The 17,898-nt window shown below is 49.7% G+C and overlaps 1 protein-coding gene across 2 annotated transcripts in view; it reads left to right on the forward strand.

Annotated features, from left to right (window-relative positions):
- The window catches only part of LOC142571001 (arylsulfatase B-like), an 82,009-nt gene that overhangs the window by 48,532 nt on the left and 15,579 nt on the right, over positions 1–17,898 (forward strand). The window contains exons 3-7 of one of the 2 annotated variants that reach the window (XM_075679297.1): positions 2,183–2,295; positions 3,553–3,663; positions 5,592–5,732; positions 7,545–7,671; positions 8,545–8,844. In XM_075679297.1, the coding sequence (XP_075535412.1) occupies positions 2,183–2,295; positions 3,553–3,663; positions 5,592–5,732; positions 7,545–7,671; positions 8,545–8,844 (792 nt within the window). The remainder of the gene's footprint in view (positions 1–2,182; positions 2,296–3,552; positions 3,664–5,591; positions 5,733–7,544; positions 7,672–8,544; positions 8,845–17,898) is intronic. The other variant, XM_075679298.1, reaches the window with a different exon arrangement.

Consider the following 17,898-nt stretch of genomic DNA (forward strand, 5'->3'; position numbering starts at 1 on the left):
CATATTTCTCTTTATCGATGAGAACAAGTCCTTGCCTTCAACAACGTCCTCAGCGTGGATGAGTTGGACGACGGCATGGGCCAGCTTCCACCTGTTCTATACCCGACCCCAACTCTTACAGCGGCCAGTTTCCTGCTTCTGCGAGAGTTGCTCCCACTAGGGAACTGCGAGGAAGCCCGTAGAGTTGGCGCATTACGGCGCGGTGCTCCATATCGATGGCTTTCTAGTTGATGGCTCTGGCGCTGGTGAGGGGAAGCGCATATAGCGCTCGCGATGTTGCGACCGAGTTGTGAACTCGAAGCGCAAGTTGCGGTGCACAGCCACGACCACGGGCGAGCAGGAAGCGTGTGGCGCCAGCCACCTTCTTAGAATTTTTGCAGAGGTGGGAGACGGTGGCGTTAAAGTTGACCCGGCAGTCGATGCCGAAGCCGAGATAGCGCACTTTTATCGACCACAGGACGGGGCTTCCGCGCAGCGTGAGACAAGGCAATTCGAAGCGTGGACGAGCACGGGGGTGTACTCACAACGCCTCAGTTTTTGACGCCGGGAGCTGGAGCCCTATGCTGGCGAGGTATTCATTGACGGCGCTGATCGCCGACTGCAGGGATTTTCGCATTTGAAAGCCAAGGTCCGTGGGCCCGCACGCAAACTGTGCAATATAATCGGCGTAGATCGCCACGCAGACTTCGTGGGCTGTCATCTTCGGGATGTAGCCAGGCAGTCTTGCCAGAGCCAAGTTAAAAAGAAATGGGCTGATCACGCTGGCTTGAGGAATGCCGTAGGTCACGCAGCGAGGGGCACTGAGCGCATCGCCAACTCTTACTGTGAGCGTGCGGTCGCTGAGGAAGGACGGGACATAGTCAAAGAGGCGGCCAGGGACACGTAGTCCACGAAGGGTTTGAATGATGGTGGTGTGAGGGAGACGCGCTGGGACTCCCCTTGCGCGCTTCTATAAAACACTAATATCCACCGAGTGCCGTCGTCGCGAAGTCTACGCGTCTCCTTCGAAATCCACGGCACACCGGTACAGGCTAAATCTGGCGAACGCTCCATGCGGCGCTCGTCTGTTGAGTCACTGACACCTCTCGCGCAGCACCTAGATCAGTGTGTTGCAAACTAATCGTTTCCTCGTCAAGTTGCTCGCCGAGACTTGCCTCGTAATCTTAGAACACTATTATTTAAGTGAATAGTCCCTTTTGTAACGATTACCCAGGGACTTGTCCACATTCAATCATGTGTGGCTAGCGGTTCCTGCGAGACACCTGAGCACATTATGTTAGAGTGTCTCAACTTACTTTCGCAGCGCACGTCACGACTAAGAGACTATAGTCCCTCAGGTGCGAATTATGATTGACTGTCCATAAATGCGTCAAACGTACACAACCTACCTCCGAGGCACTCAAAAAGGCGTCGCATAACTTAACAACTATTGCAAACAGGTGCAGTGTGTGGAAGCATTTTTTAACCACCGTGGTTGTTTAATGGACTTGGCGTTGCGGTGCTAAGCACGATTTCGCGGGTCAAAACCCGTGCGAGGCGGGTGCACTTCGATGGACGCGAAATGCAATAAAGCCGGCGTACCGAGCATAGCGTGAACGCTAAGATACCCTAGGTGGTCAAAATCGATCCCGAGTTCTCTCCTATGGCGTGCTTCATGATCAAACCGGGGTTTTGGCATGTAAAACCCCAGAACCTAAAGTAAAAGTGCTGTTTTCGTTGCCAGTTTGGTTGCCCGGATTAGGAAATCTTGTTAAAGCTAAGAGTAGAAAAAGGCGTTGTAGGCAATCATAATTAACCTAACTGGGGGATTATGGAAGCGTTTCCCATTTACCGCCTTCAAGGCAACTGTGTAAGCCGACAGTCTAGTGCACTTAGAAACGGAAAAATAGTATAGCTTTAGTATTCATGCTGTGCACAATTTTAATGGCATAGGACTGTGTGAATGCGACTTTTGCATTAAATTTTCTCTTTCGTTGCTGCTGTTGTTGTTTATTTAGATATTTCTGCCATGTTTCTAATATTCAAAGGATTTGTACGACTTTTCGCTCCAATAAACTTTAGTTGAAATTCCCAACGTTCATTTGTTATTTATTATTTTTGTCTTGGTCTTTGGTGCTCTTTCATCATGTAATGTGGAGGTATCCTCGTAAAAATATTTATTATTTATAATTTTCGTGGTCAGGAATGCAGCATCACGTAATAAGGCAGCATGAACCTCGAGGATTGCCTCTGCACTTGAAACTGCTTCCAGAATGGCTCAATGGACTAGGGTACTCGTCTTACATGGTTGGAAAGGTGAGTGTTCCTTTCTCGTCTTCTGCATTTCAAGCAGTTCTTTCATCTGGCGTGCCAGGTGATACATTTCACCTTGTGTAGTTTTATCGACATTTCAATAACCAGGAATTTTCATTCTTTTTCAGCTTCTCATACTTATTGCGTAAACACGAGGAAGCAAACGTTTGACATGATAGTTCTGCGAAAACCCGCAAGGTGGAGAGAATTAATCAAGAGAAAATAAGACATCCACTCGTTCGGAGCAATTTCTGCAAAGGAGACCCGTTCGGGTTCCTCGAAAGAAAAGCCTCGCAGTAGAAGAAAAATTCGTCCTGGTCCGGGGCTCGAACCCGGGACCACCGCCTTTCCGGGGCAGCCGCCCTACCATCGGAGCTAACCAGGCGGCTAGCGGATGGCAGGGCAAAGTTGAATTTGCCGACAGCTCGAAGCAAATGCAAGCTAACCGGAGCTTCACTCCACCTTGCGAGTTTCCGCAGAAATATCACGTCAAACTCGTGCCTTTCCTTGAATTTGGCAAATTAAAGCAAATAAGTCGACAAATAAGTCGGCAAATAAGTCGGCAAATTCGACTGCGCCCGGCCATCTGCTAGCCGCCTCGTTATCTCCGATGGTAGGGCGGCTGGCGCAGAAAGGCGGCGGTCCCGGGTTCGAGTCCCGGACAAGGGCGAATTTTTCTTCAACTGCGAGGCTTTTCTTTCGAGGAACCCGTATGGGTTTTCTTTGTAGCAATTGCTACGAACGGTGGATGTCCAATTTTCCCTTTATTAATTATTTCTCTCCACCTTGCTGGTTTCCGTAGAACTATCACGTCAAACTCCTGGCTTTGCTTCGAGCTGTCGACAAATTCGACTTCGCCCTGCCATCCGCTAGCCGACTGGTTAGCTCCTATGGTAGAGTGGCTGTCCCGGTAATGCGGTGGTCCTGGGCTCGAGTCCCGACTACGACGGATTTTCCTTCAACTGCGAGGCTTTTCTTTCAAGGAAGTCGTGTGGGTTTCCTTTGTAGCAACTTATACGAACAGGTGGATGTCTGATTTTCCCTTTATTAACTCAAGGAAACAGTGCCGAAAGACGCTGAAGATAAATCTTTCATGACATATGCAGACATGATTCAATAAGAAAGCAGTCAACTTCAAGCCACGCACACAATGTTTTGTCTCCCTGCTTCTAATGTTTGCTATAGGTAAAAATATTTTGTGGCTTACGTAAAATCAGTTATTTCTACACGTGCCGTACTCATTGAATGTATTTCTTTTAGTGGCATCTCGGCTTTCACAAAACTGAGTACACACCCACGAGAAGGGGCTTTTCTAGCCACGTGGGATCCTGGGGAGGCTTCGTCGACTACTACACTCACGATCGACAAACGGTAAGCTCGCTTTGAAGTTATACATCGCAAGCTGTAATGCGATCTGACGATTACTTATGGCACGCATGCATGTGTTTTCGGCCTAAGACTGGCAGCAATACTAAAGAAACCTGCTTCTTTGTAACCCTTGAGGACAAGCACGCGTTTGGTAATATTTATTAGGGCTGAAAGGAACTTTATGAATACAATACTAAATTTGCTCAAGTCAAGTGATGTGTGACAACTGTTGAGTCCAAGTCATGTTCACGTTGTCACAGAGGCGAAGGCATTAAAGAAGAGAAGGGGTAAGGCGCGTGGTTGCGGCAACGACCGAAGGTGCGATAGCGGCCGAGCGCGTAGAATTTAAAATAAAGGGGTGCTGTGCACAAGGCCGGTGACACGGCCGTGTATCAGCCGACGTGTCAATGACCATGTACACAGCAACTGGTCGTGGGCTATTGTCTATCTGAAAGAGATAACGAAACGAGTGGCAGGAAACGACGCTCGTGAAAAAAAAGGTTACTGAAACGAAATTAATATATAAATGAAAGCGAAATAATGGAGAGGGAAAAACACTAAGCAACCGAAATAGGTGTTGTTGTCCATAGCTTCAAGTTTAGCATAACGAATAGATTCTAAAGCTCCCTTTGAAACGTTTATGTCTATTGGTTGCAATGTCTTGAACTTATGGTTAAGCTATGATTCTCTGTATTTTCTGTCTCGTTCAGAACGGAAATTTGACTGTAAGATGTAGAGTTTAAGGTCGTGAAAGATGTGACCTGGTTGGTTGAAATCCTCGGCGACGGCTTTGAGAAGCTTTCTAACTGTGTGCGCGCGATTTCCGTTTAATCTGAAGTTCATTGATTGTGCCGTTTCCCCTATGCATTGTGTTGTACTGAGGGAACATTGAAACCTCCCCGTTTCTTTATGCTTTTATTTATACATTTATTCCATTTCAGTAATTGCTTTTTTCGCGAGCAACGTTTTCTGCCGTACCTTTTATTATCTCTTTCAGAGAGACGATAGCCCATTGACCTCCACCGAAGCAGATAATGAAGGGGTGCTGTGCACACAGCCGTTGACACGCCGACTGAGACTGACACACGGCCGTGTCACCGGCTTTGTGCACAGCACCCCTTTATTCTCAATTCGACACCCTCGCCCCTAACACACTTTCCGTCGTTGCCGCACCCACGTACCTTACCCCCTCTACCCTGTAGAAGAAACCTACCGATAAATACCGTGCCGAGGAGAGCATATGTCGCCTTGAAAAAAACAAGTCTACTTGTCGAAATGTTGGTTTCCGTTTTTAGGTTTTCGTTTTGCTCACCGTCTTGAATTTCCATCTCCCAACTTCCCCGTGTTTTTCCTTAACCAGTTGTTCCATCACATACGTCTGGCAGTACGTAAGTGATGGCTAAGCCATGCCGCGTACAGAGATATGTATAATTCTGAACTTGTGACGCTTGAAATTTTCATGATGGCCAACTGCCTTGAACAATTCAAGTAAAATTTTCATTCTCATTACGCGTATAAAATGCGTTTAAACAAATGTGTAAATTATACCATGAAAATTTAAGTGATAAAACTGCTCTCTGGCTTTCAAGACTTAGGCTTCATGAGACTGCAACTTGTTCTTGTTAATCAAAGGTTATTCCGCATGAAAGCGACTAGGCACTGAACACGGAAATTTATGTATTCTAAGCTTTTTCTTTACTTATGAAAAATGAGGTCGTTAGCTCTGGCAGCTTGGCTTGAGCACTTTATTCCCGCGTTCATTCTTAGACCAAAAATATTTGCGATGTTGCTTCAGTAAACATCACATATCTTTGCAAAGTGTTTCACCAAGTAACCGTCAATTACATGAGCTGCTTATGCTGAGCGAACGCTGAATTCACCTAATCTTCCATTACTCGTGATAAATCATTTTCTTGTGTAAATATTATTAGGACCTTTTGCAGCCTGACACGCCATACGGCTTAGATTTTTATCGTGACCTTAGGCCGTCCAGGAGTGATGACGGAGCATATTATACGCACATCGTCAATGAGGAGGCCATGTCGATTATCAGGAGCCACCCGAAGGAAAAGGTATGTCGGATTTGGGTGAGCTTCGTCCACGTTTAATCTTTCTTTAAAAAACAAAAACAAGTGTAGTCCACCAAAAAGCATGGTCGTCTTAAATATAGAGTTTTGTGAGCATGCTGAGACCTCCGGCACTGCTATTTCTGTAGACCCGAGCAGCGTCACAAGCGTTTCGTCCATGGCTACCCCTGTTACGATAGAAAACAATGTGTTTCTTTCTTTCTTTAAAGCGAAGTTTTTTTGGTATGTATCCGATTCCGTTGCATAGTAGTTATGCACAGCCTCCTTCAAGCTTCGCTTCACATATATACTCCAATATATGTCTATATATATAGTTTTTTTAGCTGCACGAAGTTTGTAAAGTTTCCTAAGACAGGTAGCACAAATCTAACCCCTCAGCTAAACTACTCGATGAAGCGGCCATTACTTCTATAAGAAATTAGAACAGTCAACTGAATAAGTAACCTTATAGCGCTAATATATTTAATTAATTACTTTACGCCATACGTTTCAATCTAGGAATTACACGCGCCGAGTTCGCATGGCGCTAATTCTGTGGACAGTACCGATTCCGAGATAATAATTTTCAGAGCGTCCGGCGAAATGCTCTTGTGTTCCAGCTGCTTTTATGCTTCAATCCAAAAAACAATGCTTCCTTAAAAAATAAACTGGAAAATCAATGCATTTCGTTGAACAAGAATTAATATCTCGGAACTCGTACTGTCCAGAGAATTTATTTTGTGTGCGTACGCATTACGAACTCAGCAATTATGTTTCATAGATCGAAATATGTGGCAGCATATTTAATAAGGCCCTTTGTTGTCCTTGGTGTCTTTGTTTGTTGGCTTCTTGTGATATGTCTATTCTTATATGACTATTCTTTTGATATGACACTGCATGATTGAGAAGAAGCGGCACACAAAACCACACACACACGCACACACACACTGTGTGTGCCGACTGTTTTAACTAATGCAGTGCAAACCTGCAAGATGTAATGCTAATATATATATATGAGTTTCGGCCCTGCACCAAATATGCAACCGATAGCTTAATTGCCAGACATGTATAGCTGCGTGTCCGTTGTGCTACTTTCTCCCACGGAAGAGTGCCAGACCGGTTTCTCCCTAAGATTTATGCATCTGCGACTGCATAGATTTTTACTTATTTTAGGAATCTGCATATGTCGAACTTAGGTGGCGCATGAAACTGTTCCATAAACGACTGATGTTTCCTCCCAACCGATGCCTCTTTCTTCGACCACTTGTAAGGCAGTTTTAAGATATCCGCCTTGCTGTGAACCTCCGTCTTGCAAGGAAACTTTTGCACCATGGCACATATCGGCTCCTTAAAAAGTGCTGCAGTTTAAGTTACCCCCGATAAATCCGGAAAAAAGAAAAACAGTGCCCTTTATTGTTTCCCTCCTTCATTCGAAGGCTGCCGCCGAATTTTAAGTTCCATGCTTGTGTCCGAAGAGTTCGTTGTGTTTATGAAAGCTCAGAAAGTGAATTTTTCAGAAGTTGATGTCGAAGCATTATTTATCAGCAAAGATTAACTGCTTCCGAAGAATAACGCCAACGCGGCGCTTTGGCAACAATGGGTAAATAAGTGCCACATTTATTAGGCTTGCATTTTACAACGCAGTAATTTTTACGCCAATTACGTTTTGCATTGAAGCTTTCCGAAGAGTAGCACTGCTTCGTTAAAGCATGCACAAGCAGGCGGGATATTTGAAAAGTGGCGAAAGCAACAGTGATTGCGCAACCTTTTTCTGAAGATTTTTTTTATTACAATATTCCAATTTTCGCTTGCCTACAGCCGATGTTTCTCTATGTGGCACACTTGGCGCCACACTTTGCCACCGAGAGGGAACGGCTGCAAGTTCCCGAAATATACCTGCGTGGCTACGACGCCATTGGACACGTCAACAGGACTCTGTACGCCGGTGAGGCATGACCAGTCTACCATAGACACACCTTAATGCTGGGCTTTAGGAAGCTCCCCATGGGCGCAATTCCCAGCTCCATTTCTCGATCGAATACATTGTATGCGATCCATTGCACGCCTATATGAAACTAGCAATACCATTGCAAGTCATCCGGGAAATTTTGATACGCATGTCATTTATTCTAGTATCGGCAACACAACGAGAACCCATTCTTTTGCCAATTTTCGTAGCATTGCAAGTAGATGGCTCGTAATAGGTGAGTTGGGATGGGTCTAGTCAAGCTTGGAATAGAGGACGTCAAATTTTACAGATCGTGGCATTCGACAAGAAACTGATTATTTCCGCAGCTGGGACACGCACAGCGGTAATAATACATCCAGCTTGCCCTAGTGTATTTGTGAACAGCGTATTGTTGTGCAGAAGTAAATCTCTACGTCCATAGGTGAACGCCACGATTACCTACGCGTGTTTGTAGACCTCTACAAGTTCCGAACACAGTTCTCTAGTACACAAAAGGATGATATCTCTCCTACGCTAAGGTTCTGAGGCTACTCCGGTTAATGAATGGGCTTTGGCGTTTAACAGCTAAACTGCCACCGATTCTAGGTCTCCGTGCTCAATATATGCGGCTGCATTATTTTCCGGTGGTGTCACTATAGGTATCTATGTCCTCCTTTGATCTGCTGTGGGCGGGGAAGAGAGCAGCAATGTGATGTTCGGTATCAGTGCGCCTTGGGCGCGTTGGGCAGCCGCAGTGGGGTGTCGATGCTTTCCCCGATGATAACGATGGACGTGTTGTCTGCACGGATGAGTTTAAGCAATTTCGCTCGCCGCATTGTTGGCGGTACAACCGACTGACTACACGTGCAGGCATGGTTTCTGCCTTGGACGATTCCGTTGGCGATGTGTTCAAGGCTCTCCACGAGGAAGGCATGCTGGAAGATAGCGTTCTCGTGTTCTCCTCGGACAACGGCGCCTGCTCGACGTCCTTTGGACTGGACGCAGCTTCTGCTTGGCCACTGAAGGGAGAGAAGGAGACCCTCTGGGAAGGAGGTATTCGCGTGCCCGGGCTGATATGGACATCCCAGCCTCTTTGGCGCGGGCCTGGGTCCGTCTATGAACGTTTCTTCCACGTTACCGACTGGCTGCCCACGTTATATGAGATGGCAGGTGAGCTGTTTGAACAAAGCGCTGCCCCAACAACACTGAGTAATGGAACCACTGAAATGTACACAAGATTTATATGACTTAGTGTTAGTGAAGGGCCGGCGTGCAAATACGGGTGCTATAAGGAAATGAAGCGCTTTGTGTTGATGTTTTCGCTGCTTCTAGTGTCCGTGTTTGCATGCCTGCCGTTCAGCAACATTAACACTGAATGTGTAAAAAGCTTAGACGATCATAAGTGACAACGACAAACAGAGCCTCTCATCACCAGTGGCATCGCTAAACTAGCGTATGGGAGCGTGCGAATATAAATTCTAAAGCGAGTATCTTTGCTTGCCTCTTTTCCGCTTTTTTTGGTTGACCGCTGGCAGTTGGCGGGTGGACGTTCGAAACAAAGGCGCCAATAGAAAAGGCGCGCGTCTCGCTTAAACAAGTTGCAGGTCGCGCTCGTCGCCGAACGCCGACGAGCTCTTTCAGCCGAACATGACTATTGAGCTATTGAGGTGGATGTGCTGTCACGAGCGATCTTTCTGGTGTCTGCAGGCTTAGGCGATTTTCTTAAGCGCTCAGCAAGGGCCACCATACTCTTCTCCCATTGCCATTTCCTCTTGTCAGCTGTAAAAGAAAGAGAGAGACAGATGTGGCTTCAGGTGGCAGGAAGAACGCAGGGTGGCAACTATCATGGCGGCCGTCCCTACTACCCTCTCTCGTCGTGCCGTCCAGATCTCAGTGCAGGAAGAGACACAGCAGGCGAAGATCTCTACACAGGTCTCGTATGCACAGGCCCTAACCGGCAGCTCACGAATGTACCAGTCGGCGATGCTCCTTCCTGGCCAGACACCCGAAGCAGCCCCACTGACCCTCCGAGCCGGATCATCTGAAGCCGCCACCACACCCACGGAGGCACCAGCCACACCACCACCTCAGGCCTGTCCAGACCCCCGCGACCAGCTTATCGGGAGCCTGCAGCTGACACGGAAGGCCATCGGAGAGATGCTGCCTGCTGAGAGCCCACTCCGAGCTCTCTGCCCCCAGGGGGGAGGGGTGCCATCAGCCCAACACTTGCATGGCTAGCAACCCATCGAGGTCCCACTGCTGCCGCCCACTGGTACTCCAGTGGAATGTGAACTCGCGGCGCCGACGGCACAACGAGCTGTGTGACTATCTCCTACAATGCGACTTCGACGTACTCGCACTGCAGGAGGTATACGCCGTGCCTGAGAACCTACGGCTCCCCGGCTACACGAGCAACTCGGGCGCCACTACCTGTGCCACACACAGCTGCACTGCCGCACCCAGCCCAGATGGAGCCCACAAGCCAGGGAAACCACGCTCGGCAATCTACGCCCGCCGCACCCTGGCGCATGCCGTTCTACCTGTTGCTGACATCGCGGGTGGCCCCTTGGAGTCATGTGCCGTCCCGGTACGCCTTGGCAGCCAGGACAGGGTTGTGGCGAGCATCTGCATCCTTCCAGGAAAGCCGTCGGATCCATCCAGCCTCGTCCAGCTGGCTTTTCGCCTCGGTGGGCATGCAGTCCTGTGCGGTGACTTCAACGCACACCACGTGGACTGGGGAAGCCGCAGCTGCACCCGCCAAGGCAAGGGCCTCACTGAGGCCATCAGCCGAGCTGGCCTGCTGATCTTGAACACCGCGCCAACATATGTCTGCAGTGGAGCTCGCACAGCCATCAACTTCTCCCTCACTACCAACCATTTATCCTACTCCTTGGCCACAGCTCCGGACACATGGGGGTCTGGCCACTTCCCTATCGTGATCAGCCCCAGGTCTGGGAGAAGGCCTAGGTCTAGAACTAACCACGTCACAGACTGGTCCCTGTTCAGAAAGCACTGCAGCAAGTTGGACGATGGTCGTGACTTCCTGAGCGCCATCGCAGATTGTGCTGAGGCTGTCACCGTTCAGTGTTCTGCCCAACCAGATACTCTCCACCCGGAGTGGGAGTACCTACTCAACCACCGCGCCTCCAGGCGCCGTATGGAGCACGGAGCAATCCGGACGGGCAAGGCAGAGCATTGGACCAAGTACAGACTCGTGGATGCCCGCTGCAGAAGCTAGGCCCGTCGCAGGAGGAGCCAGAGCTGTAGTAGCCTCTTCTCGGCCATCGAAGACAGGTCCAACGGCCCCTGGCTTGGAAACTGCTCAAATCCCTCACCGGCAGGAGAGCAAGCCTATAAGCGCTCCTCGCCATAGCCATCACTGGGCATCAGCGAAGAGGACCTTGCGGAACTCCTTGCCGACCAGTTCGCGCCGGCTGTACTATGCACTGCAGCCATCCTGCCGGTAGGACAGGCGTCCGTCAGCCTGCCTAGCTGCCTGCACAAACACCACCCGGGGTGGACATCCAGCCAGGTTATGGCTATCTGCCAGGACCCGCTGACGCTGCACGAGCTCCAAGTTGCCCCGAAGAGGGGGAAGCGTCGCAGCGCACCAGGAGCCGATGGAGTGAGGACCCAAGTGCTCCGCAACTTGGCCGCTAGTGAGCAGCAGTGCCTGCTTCACTGCTACAACGACATTTGGCGGTCAGGGTAGGTGCCGGAGTCATGGCGCACAGCCATCGTGGCCCCCATCCTGGAGGCCAGAAAGCCGGCTGGAAACGTGAGCTCCTATCGGCCGGTCTCCCTCACCTCCGCCGCTTGCAAGGTGATGGAGGTCATTGCTCCGGTCCGACTGGACTGGATGGCCCATGCCCGTGGCTTCCTTGCCGAAGAGCAGACGGGGTTCTGGCGGCGCCGATGCACCGCAGACTCCATCGTTGATGGGGTGTCCACGCTGAGAAATGCTAAGGCCTGGGGTGACGCCGTGCTCCTGGTGCTTATGGACATCAATGGGGCCTTCGACAGCCTGCCCCATCCAGTCGTTCATCACGCCCTGGACGTATTTGGCATCAATGGGAACCTGCGGCGGTTCATCTCGTCGTTCCTGGAGGAACGCACCCTCAGGGTACGAGTGGGCCGATCGAGGAGCTCCCCTCAGCCGGTGGCAGCGGGCGTCCCACAAGGGTCAGTGATGAGGCCTTTCCTGTTCAACCTGGCCCTGGCCCGGCTACCTGCGTCCCTGCAGATCGAACCCCACTACCCCGGAATGCCTCCATCTATGCGGACGACATCTCCCTGTGGGGCGAAGTCCTCCACACAGCCACTGCAGCGCAAGCTCGGCCCCAGAAAGAGCCGTCGACACCGCCAATGCTTACCTGAGCAGCATTGGCCTTGTCATATCGGCAACGAAGACGGAGGTCATGCTGGTCCACCCAATAGCGGTCCCCAGACACACAGATGCACCCTGGAGCACGGCAGTGGCGTACCTGGGGCTGCGCATTGATCACCGGCTGTCCTGACTGCCTGCTGTCAAGACCTTGCATGTCCAGGTCATCCGCGTCTATAAGGCAGCCTCCCAGCTTCTTGCCCGAAGACAAGGTTTTGCCACTAGGTGGGCTCGGCGGCTGTACGATGCAGCAGCCAGGCCCTTCCACTGTTGGCACTACCACGTGCCCGTCTCAATAAGCTGGAGCTGCAGAATGAGGCGGCGATTAGGCTCGGCCTGGGCACTACCCGCAGCTCTCAAGTCGCTGCCAACCTTGGGTGAGGCGCGAGCATGGCCCCTGCCACTCCGCTTACTGCAACAGGGGCTACGCCATGTTGACCGCCTCCACCATGGCCGAGACAGCAGTGCCCTGCTGTGCCGACTGCACTCGCGGCCGCATTCACAGACGGAGAGACACTCAGCTGCACGAGGAGGTGATTGGGAGGCCTCCAGCGAACAACGCACAGCTGCCTCCTCCCAAGAGACCACTCATACCCATCATCACAGAGCTGCCCGGCGTTTGCTAACGGCGCTCCCCGGCTTGTGCCCTTCAGCAGACGGCTGCCTCCCTCCGACATGAGGACCATGGAGGACACCTGCACATCTACGTTGACGGCTTGGTGATGCCGGACGCGGGCTCGTAGACTGCGGCCTGCCTGGTGCACGCCTTGCGGAAGACCAGGCATTGTCGCCTCACCGCCTATGCGACCTCAACAGCGGCAGAGGTAGTAGGCCTCCACCTGTCTGTGGATTTACTCCCGAAAGAGCTGCTCGCGACCCCAGTTACCATCTACTGCGACTCCGAGGTGGCACTTCTGAGCCTGCAGAGGCCCGAAATGGCCAGCCTCAGGGTCGCCGTGCTCTCGACTAGGCTGACGGCGCTCCGGCAGGCGGGCTGCTCGGTGTCCCTGCACTGGCTTCCAGCCCACGTAGGGATACCGGCCAACGAGGACGCTGATGCACCGGCAAAACGTGCTCGCCACTGGGTGGTCTCGCCCAGCCTGGCAGTTGCAGCCAGGGACTTCACAAGTCACAGCCTGCGACGTCATCAGCTCGCCTGCCATCCGTACAAGCGGATGTCCTTGGGCTGCCCTCCACGACCACTTCGGCAGCGCAGCCTTGCACGCAGGGAAACCTCCCTCCTGCTGCGACTGAGGATTGGCTGCTGTTGGTCGGGTGCTCCCCGCCATCAGCACGGCCTCATCGCCTCTCCAGCCTGCGCCTCCTGTGGGGAGGCCGAGACCCTGGAGCACCCCCTGCTGGCCTGCCCTGCTTACCTGCAGCAGCGTGGCAGCCTTCTGCAGGAGATCCGGCACCTGGGGCTTCCTTCTGCACGGCAGGAAGACATCCTCTTCCCTGGTCACAATGAGCTTCCAGCCCTACTAAGTGTCGTCGAGTACCTTGCCCGTCGGGGCTCTCGGCGAGACACTAGGATTTTCTGCAGAGGGATAGCCTCACGGCTATCTAAACCGCTCTAGGCTACTCGACCTACCCCGGCCATCTGGCTCCTGCAGAATCACCGCCCCCTCACCTTTCACCCGATTACCATTCCTGCCGAACCCACTTAGCCCTTCCTGCCGGTCTGCTCAGCCGCTGCCATGGCGGCACTTTAACCCCCTACCCTGCTATCTCCTTTGCTCCCACTATCTCTCCCTACCCTTGTTGGCGCCGAGCTATGCTCCCGCAAGGGCTGCAGGAACTAGTGTCAACCCTTTCTTTTCCCTTCAAGAACCAATTCTCTTCAAAAAGAGGAAAACCACAGTAATTGTTTCACACACAGGTGGAGTCCTCAATGGCTGCGTTTGGGAAAATTATGGTAGAAAAGAGAAAAACAGGTGATTCAGAAGCGTTAAGGTAAGTGCTGTGCGTTGCCATTTCGGCGGAAGAGGGCTCTAACGGGAGAGGAGGACGGCAGCCGCCTTAAACGCCGGTGCTCGCGCAGCTGGACACAACAAACAAATGACAAATCGGCTTATATGCTATGTTCTACTGACACACATGCGCTAAAATAACGGCGGTATTCTTTACGCAATTATGCAATGAATAAGAAGAGCTGCCTAAATATCCGAAGAGTAACATATGCACACCATGAACTAAATCATTCCTTTATAAAATCCAATAGCGTTCTTGAAGTATTCTGCTCCTCGCCTATGTTTGTAACCATTGTTGATGTATTCTGCGCAATTTTTGGAAACAGAATCAAATACGATTTGAAGTGCAAGAAAGGAATCGAATATAGAATACTTTTCGAATAGCTTTCTAGCACCAAACAGCTGTTCTCACAAATAATGTTCACCAATCTTCTCATCAATACTGCTCCCAAGTTTCCGTCCTTATATTGCACGTTATGAAGCCTTGCTTACGAAAAGCACGAATGAGGCATTAAGAACTAATCTGTAGTTTGCGTGTATTTTCCTAACTCTTCAGAGTGCGAATAATTCTGGTTTAGACGGCGATGTTCGGGTGCCTGAGTGCCATTGCCTGCTGAATTATGCAAATCCTCATGTTTTATGCCTATTTCGGCTGCGGGGACAAAATTTTTCGCAAATTCCTCTCTAATTTGATATATGAACAATCATATTTACTATTCTGAAACACGCAAAATTTAAAAATGTTCGCATTTACTTATGGTGACCATTCGATAAGACGACCAAATCGGATAGAGCATAGTCCTACTTGTTTTTAGAGAGTTCCGAATATTTTGCGGTTCCGTGTAAGTACAGCTGACGGTGTGAACGGCCTACTATCATGAGTACTAATTGTTCAAGTTTTATTTTGTTCACTTTGAGGCCTGAACTAATTCGATCACAAGGTCTTACTTCGAGCGATGATTGAATTGGATAACCTTTATTAAACGTCGTGCAAGACGCGCGTCAACGCCAGGTGGGCGTCTTCCACGCAGGGAACCGTCAGGGAGTACCTGGCGGCCTATTCGCGGGCCGGTTGGGCGGCTCATCGCTGGTCTTGGCGTAGCGGGCTTCGTAGGGTCTTCTCCCAGTGGTCCGAGGTAGACTCGGGCGGAGCCTTTCTACACTCCCTGAGCACGTGTGCGAGTGTCACCGTTACGCGGCACGAGGGCCACGCGTCGTCGGGACAGATGTCCAAGTAGAATGTGTAACGTGGCGGCATTAGGATATGTATGTGTCTGTAACAAGCCTAGCGTTAGAGCCGGCGGCCAGTTTCGTTTGGGGTGCGGAAAGAGACGTAGTCCCAGGTAAACGTTTTTGAGTGATTTCGTTGTACGTTACTGCGGCGTCCTTGTTCGTCTCCGACTCGTCGAGACACGGTTGCGCGGGGGTGACGGCGCGGTGGGTAAACGCGCACGTAGCGTCGTGGGCTGTCTTGTTGAGGTTTCCCAAGTGGGCGGGAAGCCAGATGACGGTGTGGTGCTAAAGAGTGCTCGGATCGGCGCCGTGGAGGACGCGTAAAGCCTGGTCGGACGCGACCCATCTCTCGAACGCTTTGATGGCCGGTCTGGAGTGACGAATCATTCTTAATTTAGCTTTCTTTTTCTTAACTTGAGATATTCCAACAGTATTATAAGAGCATAGTCTTTTACAACGAGCTGTTAAGAATTAGCGCGAACTAGCAGTCTGAAAAAACACCACCACCAATTAGAGAACTCCGACTGTTGCTATTGCGCTGCTACAGAACTTTCTGCCAATACATAATCTGGCCTCCCGAGTAGAAAAATATCGCAGTTGACGCTTTAAAAAATTACATCACATCAAAGCCATACATTGGCATATGATAAGCGAAGCTTTTGTAAATCTGGTAAAGAAATGCCGTGTAAATAATTCAATAATTCACAGTGTTTTGTACCATAGCAATTAGCTACCGTCCTGTTAGACGGCAAGACGCTGAAAAATACAGTATTCACCTACGGGGCAGAAACCTGGAGGCTTACGAAAAGAGTTCTACTTAAATTGAGGACAACGCAACGAGCTATGGAAAGAAGGATGATAGGTGCGACGTTAAGGGATAAAGAAAGAGCAGACTGGATGAGGGAGCAAACGCAACTTAATGACATCTTAGTTGAAATCAAGAAAAGGAAATGGGGGGGGCATGGACAGGACATCTAATGAGGAGGGAAGATAACCGATGGTCATTAAGGGTTAAGGACTGGATTCCAAGGGAAGGGAAGCGTAGCAGGGGACGACAGGAAGTTAGGTGGGCGGATGAGATTAAGAAGTTTGCAGGGACAACATGGCTACAATTAGTACATGACCGGGGTAGTTGAAGTATGGGAGACACCTTTGCCCTGCAGTGGGCGTACTGAGACTGATTATTATTATTATTATTATTATTATTATTATTATTATTATTATTATTATTATTATTATTATTATTATTATTATTATTATTATTATTATTATTATAGATATCACGAAAGTCACGTTGTTCGCTGCTGCTGAAGCGCTTCCTCACGCTACCGTTTAGACAGCGAGTGTCCGGGATCATCGAGTGTGATGTGCTCATGTTTGCTGTGTCTTCTGAAACTGTGCTTGCTAATTTATTAGCAAGCGAATGTTTAACAGCTGTTACGATCGGTAAAAGTACTATCCATAATGCGTATGGCAGCCTCGTAATTTTCTATCGCAGTTGACGCTTCAGCTTCAGGGAGAAACTGCGAGTTCTTTTAAAAGATAAATGATTGTAATGGTAATCGGTTAATTTTTTTTTCGCTTAAGGTCAGCTAGAACATTGGCTATCTGCATTTGCTCTCTGATTTTCACCGGTGTATTTCGGTATCTTAACATTGCAAATCACTTTTTATTGCGGTAGCAATTATACTGACACTCCAAGCGCAATTCTTCCGTCGGCATGAGCGTGGGCGTCGACATCGAAGTGAGGATTTGTATGAAGTGCAAAGACGATAATACCGTCGCCGCGCGCCATACGCTGTATGTGCGAGTGAAAGCGTGCGAGGGGAGCCGACGATCGCGGCTCAATCTCGCCCGCGCCAATGGCAGAGTGTAGGTGCTTCGTCAGCGTATTGCTTTGTTGCTGTTGTGTGTTCCCGCCGTTCACTTTTCGTTGAAGCGACGGCTAGCACAAATGTCACTTTCGCTCGCTGCTGCTGCCACAATTCCTAAGGGCCAGCGTTTTGACAGCGAGTTTCCGCGGTCATCGAGTCAGATGTGTTCATGCTTGCTTGTTTGCGCCTGATACCATGTTAGGTAATTTAGTTAGTGTGCCTATCTTTACAAGTTGCTACGGCCGATAAAATTACTATCTTTACATCGCATAGCTGTCCACTAATTTGCTATAGCAATCGATTCAGATTCAGATTCAGATTTATTGGTTCTAAAACAAGAAGTAATTACATGACAAATATACAGACGAGGGTCCCAAAGTAAAGGAACTGCAGTGGGACCCCCGGTTAATAATAACAACATTGATGGTGATATCAGTAGTCAGGAAATTAGCGTATTATAAAGAACATCTACAGATCAAATACATCATTAGACATGTCATTTACAATAAAACACTAAAAACACGTTGTGTTTCGCATGTTTCGCCTTTCGGGCAAAACTGCGACTTTATCATTTCATCGCTTTTCTGTGGTCCTTAAGTTGATTTCAAATTTCTTTGCTTAGTGCCGGTAGAATGCAAAAATTATGCATTTTCTTTTCATGACAGCCGTAAACTCCCGGTCATGATTTGGTAATGCCTGCCGTATGCACTCCGGCCCCTTTTTGTTCTTCTGAAAGTTTTCTTCTCATGGGATCAGGGTCTCC

The sequence above is a fragment of the Dermacentor variabilis genome, chromosome 2 (genome assembly GCF_050947875.1).
Source record: "Dermacentor variabilis isolate Ectoservices chromosome 2, ASM5094787v1, whole genome shotgun sequence".
NCBI lineage: Eukaryota > Metazoa > Arthropoda > Arachnida > Ixodida > Ixodidae > Dermacentor > Dermacentor variabilis.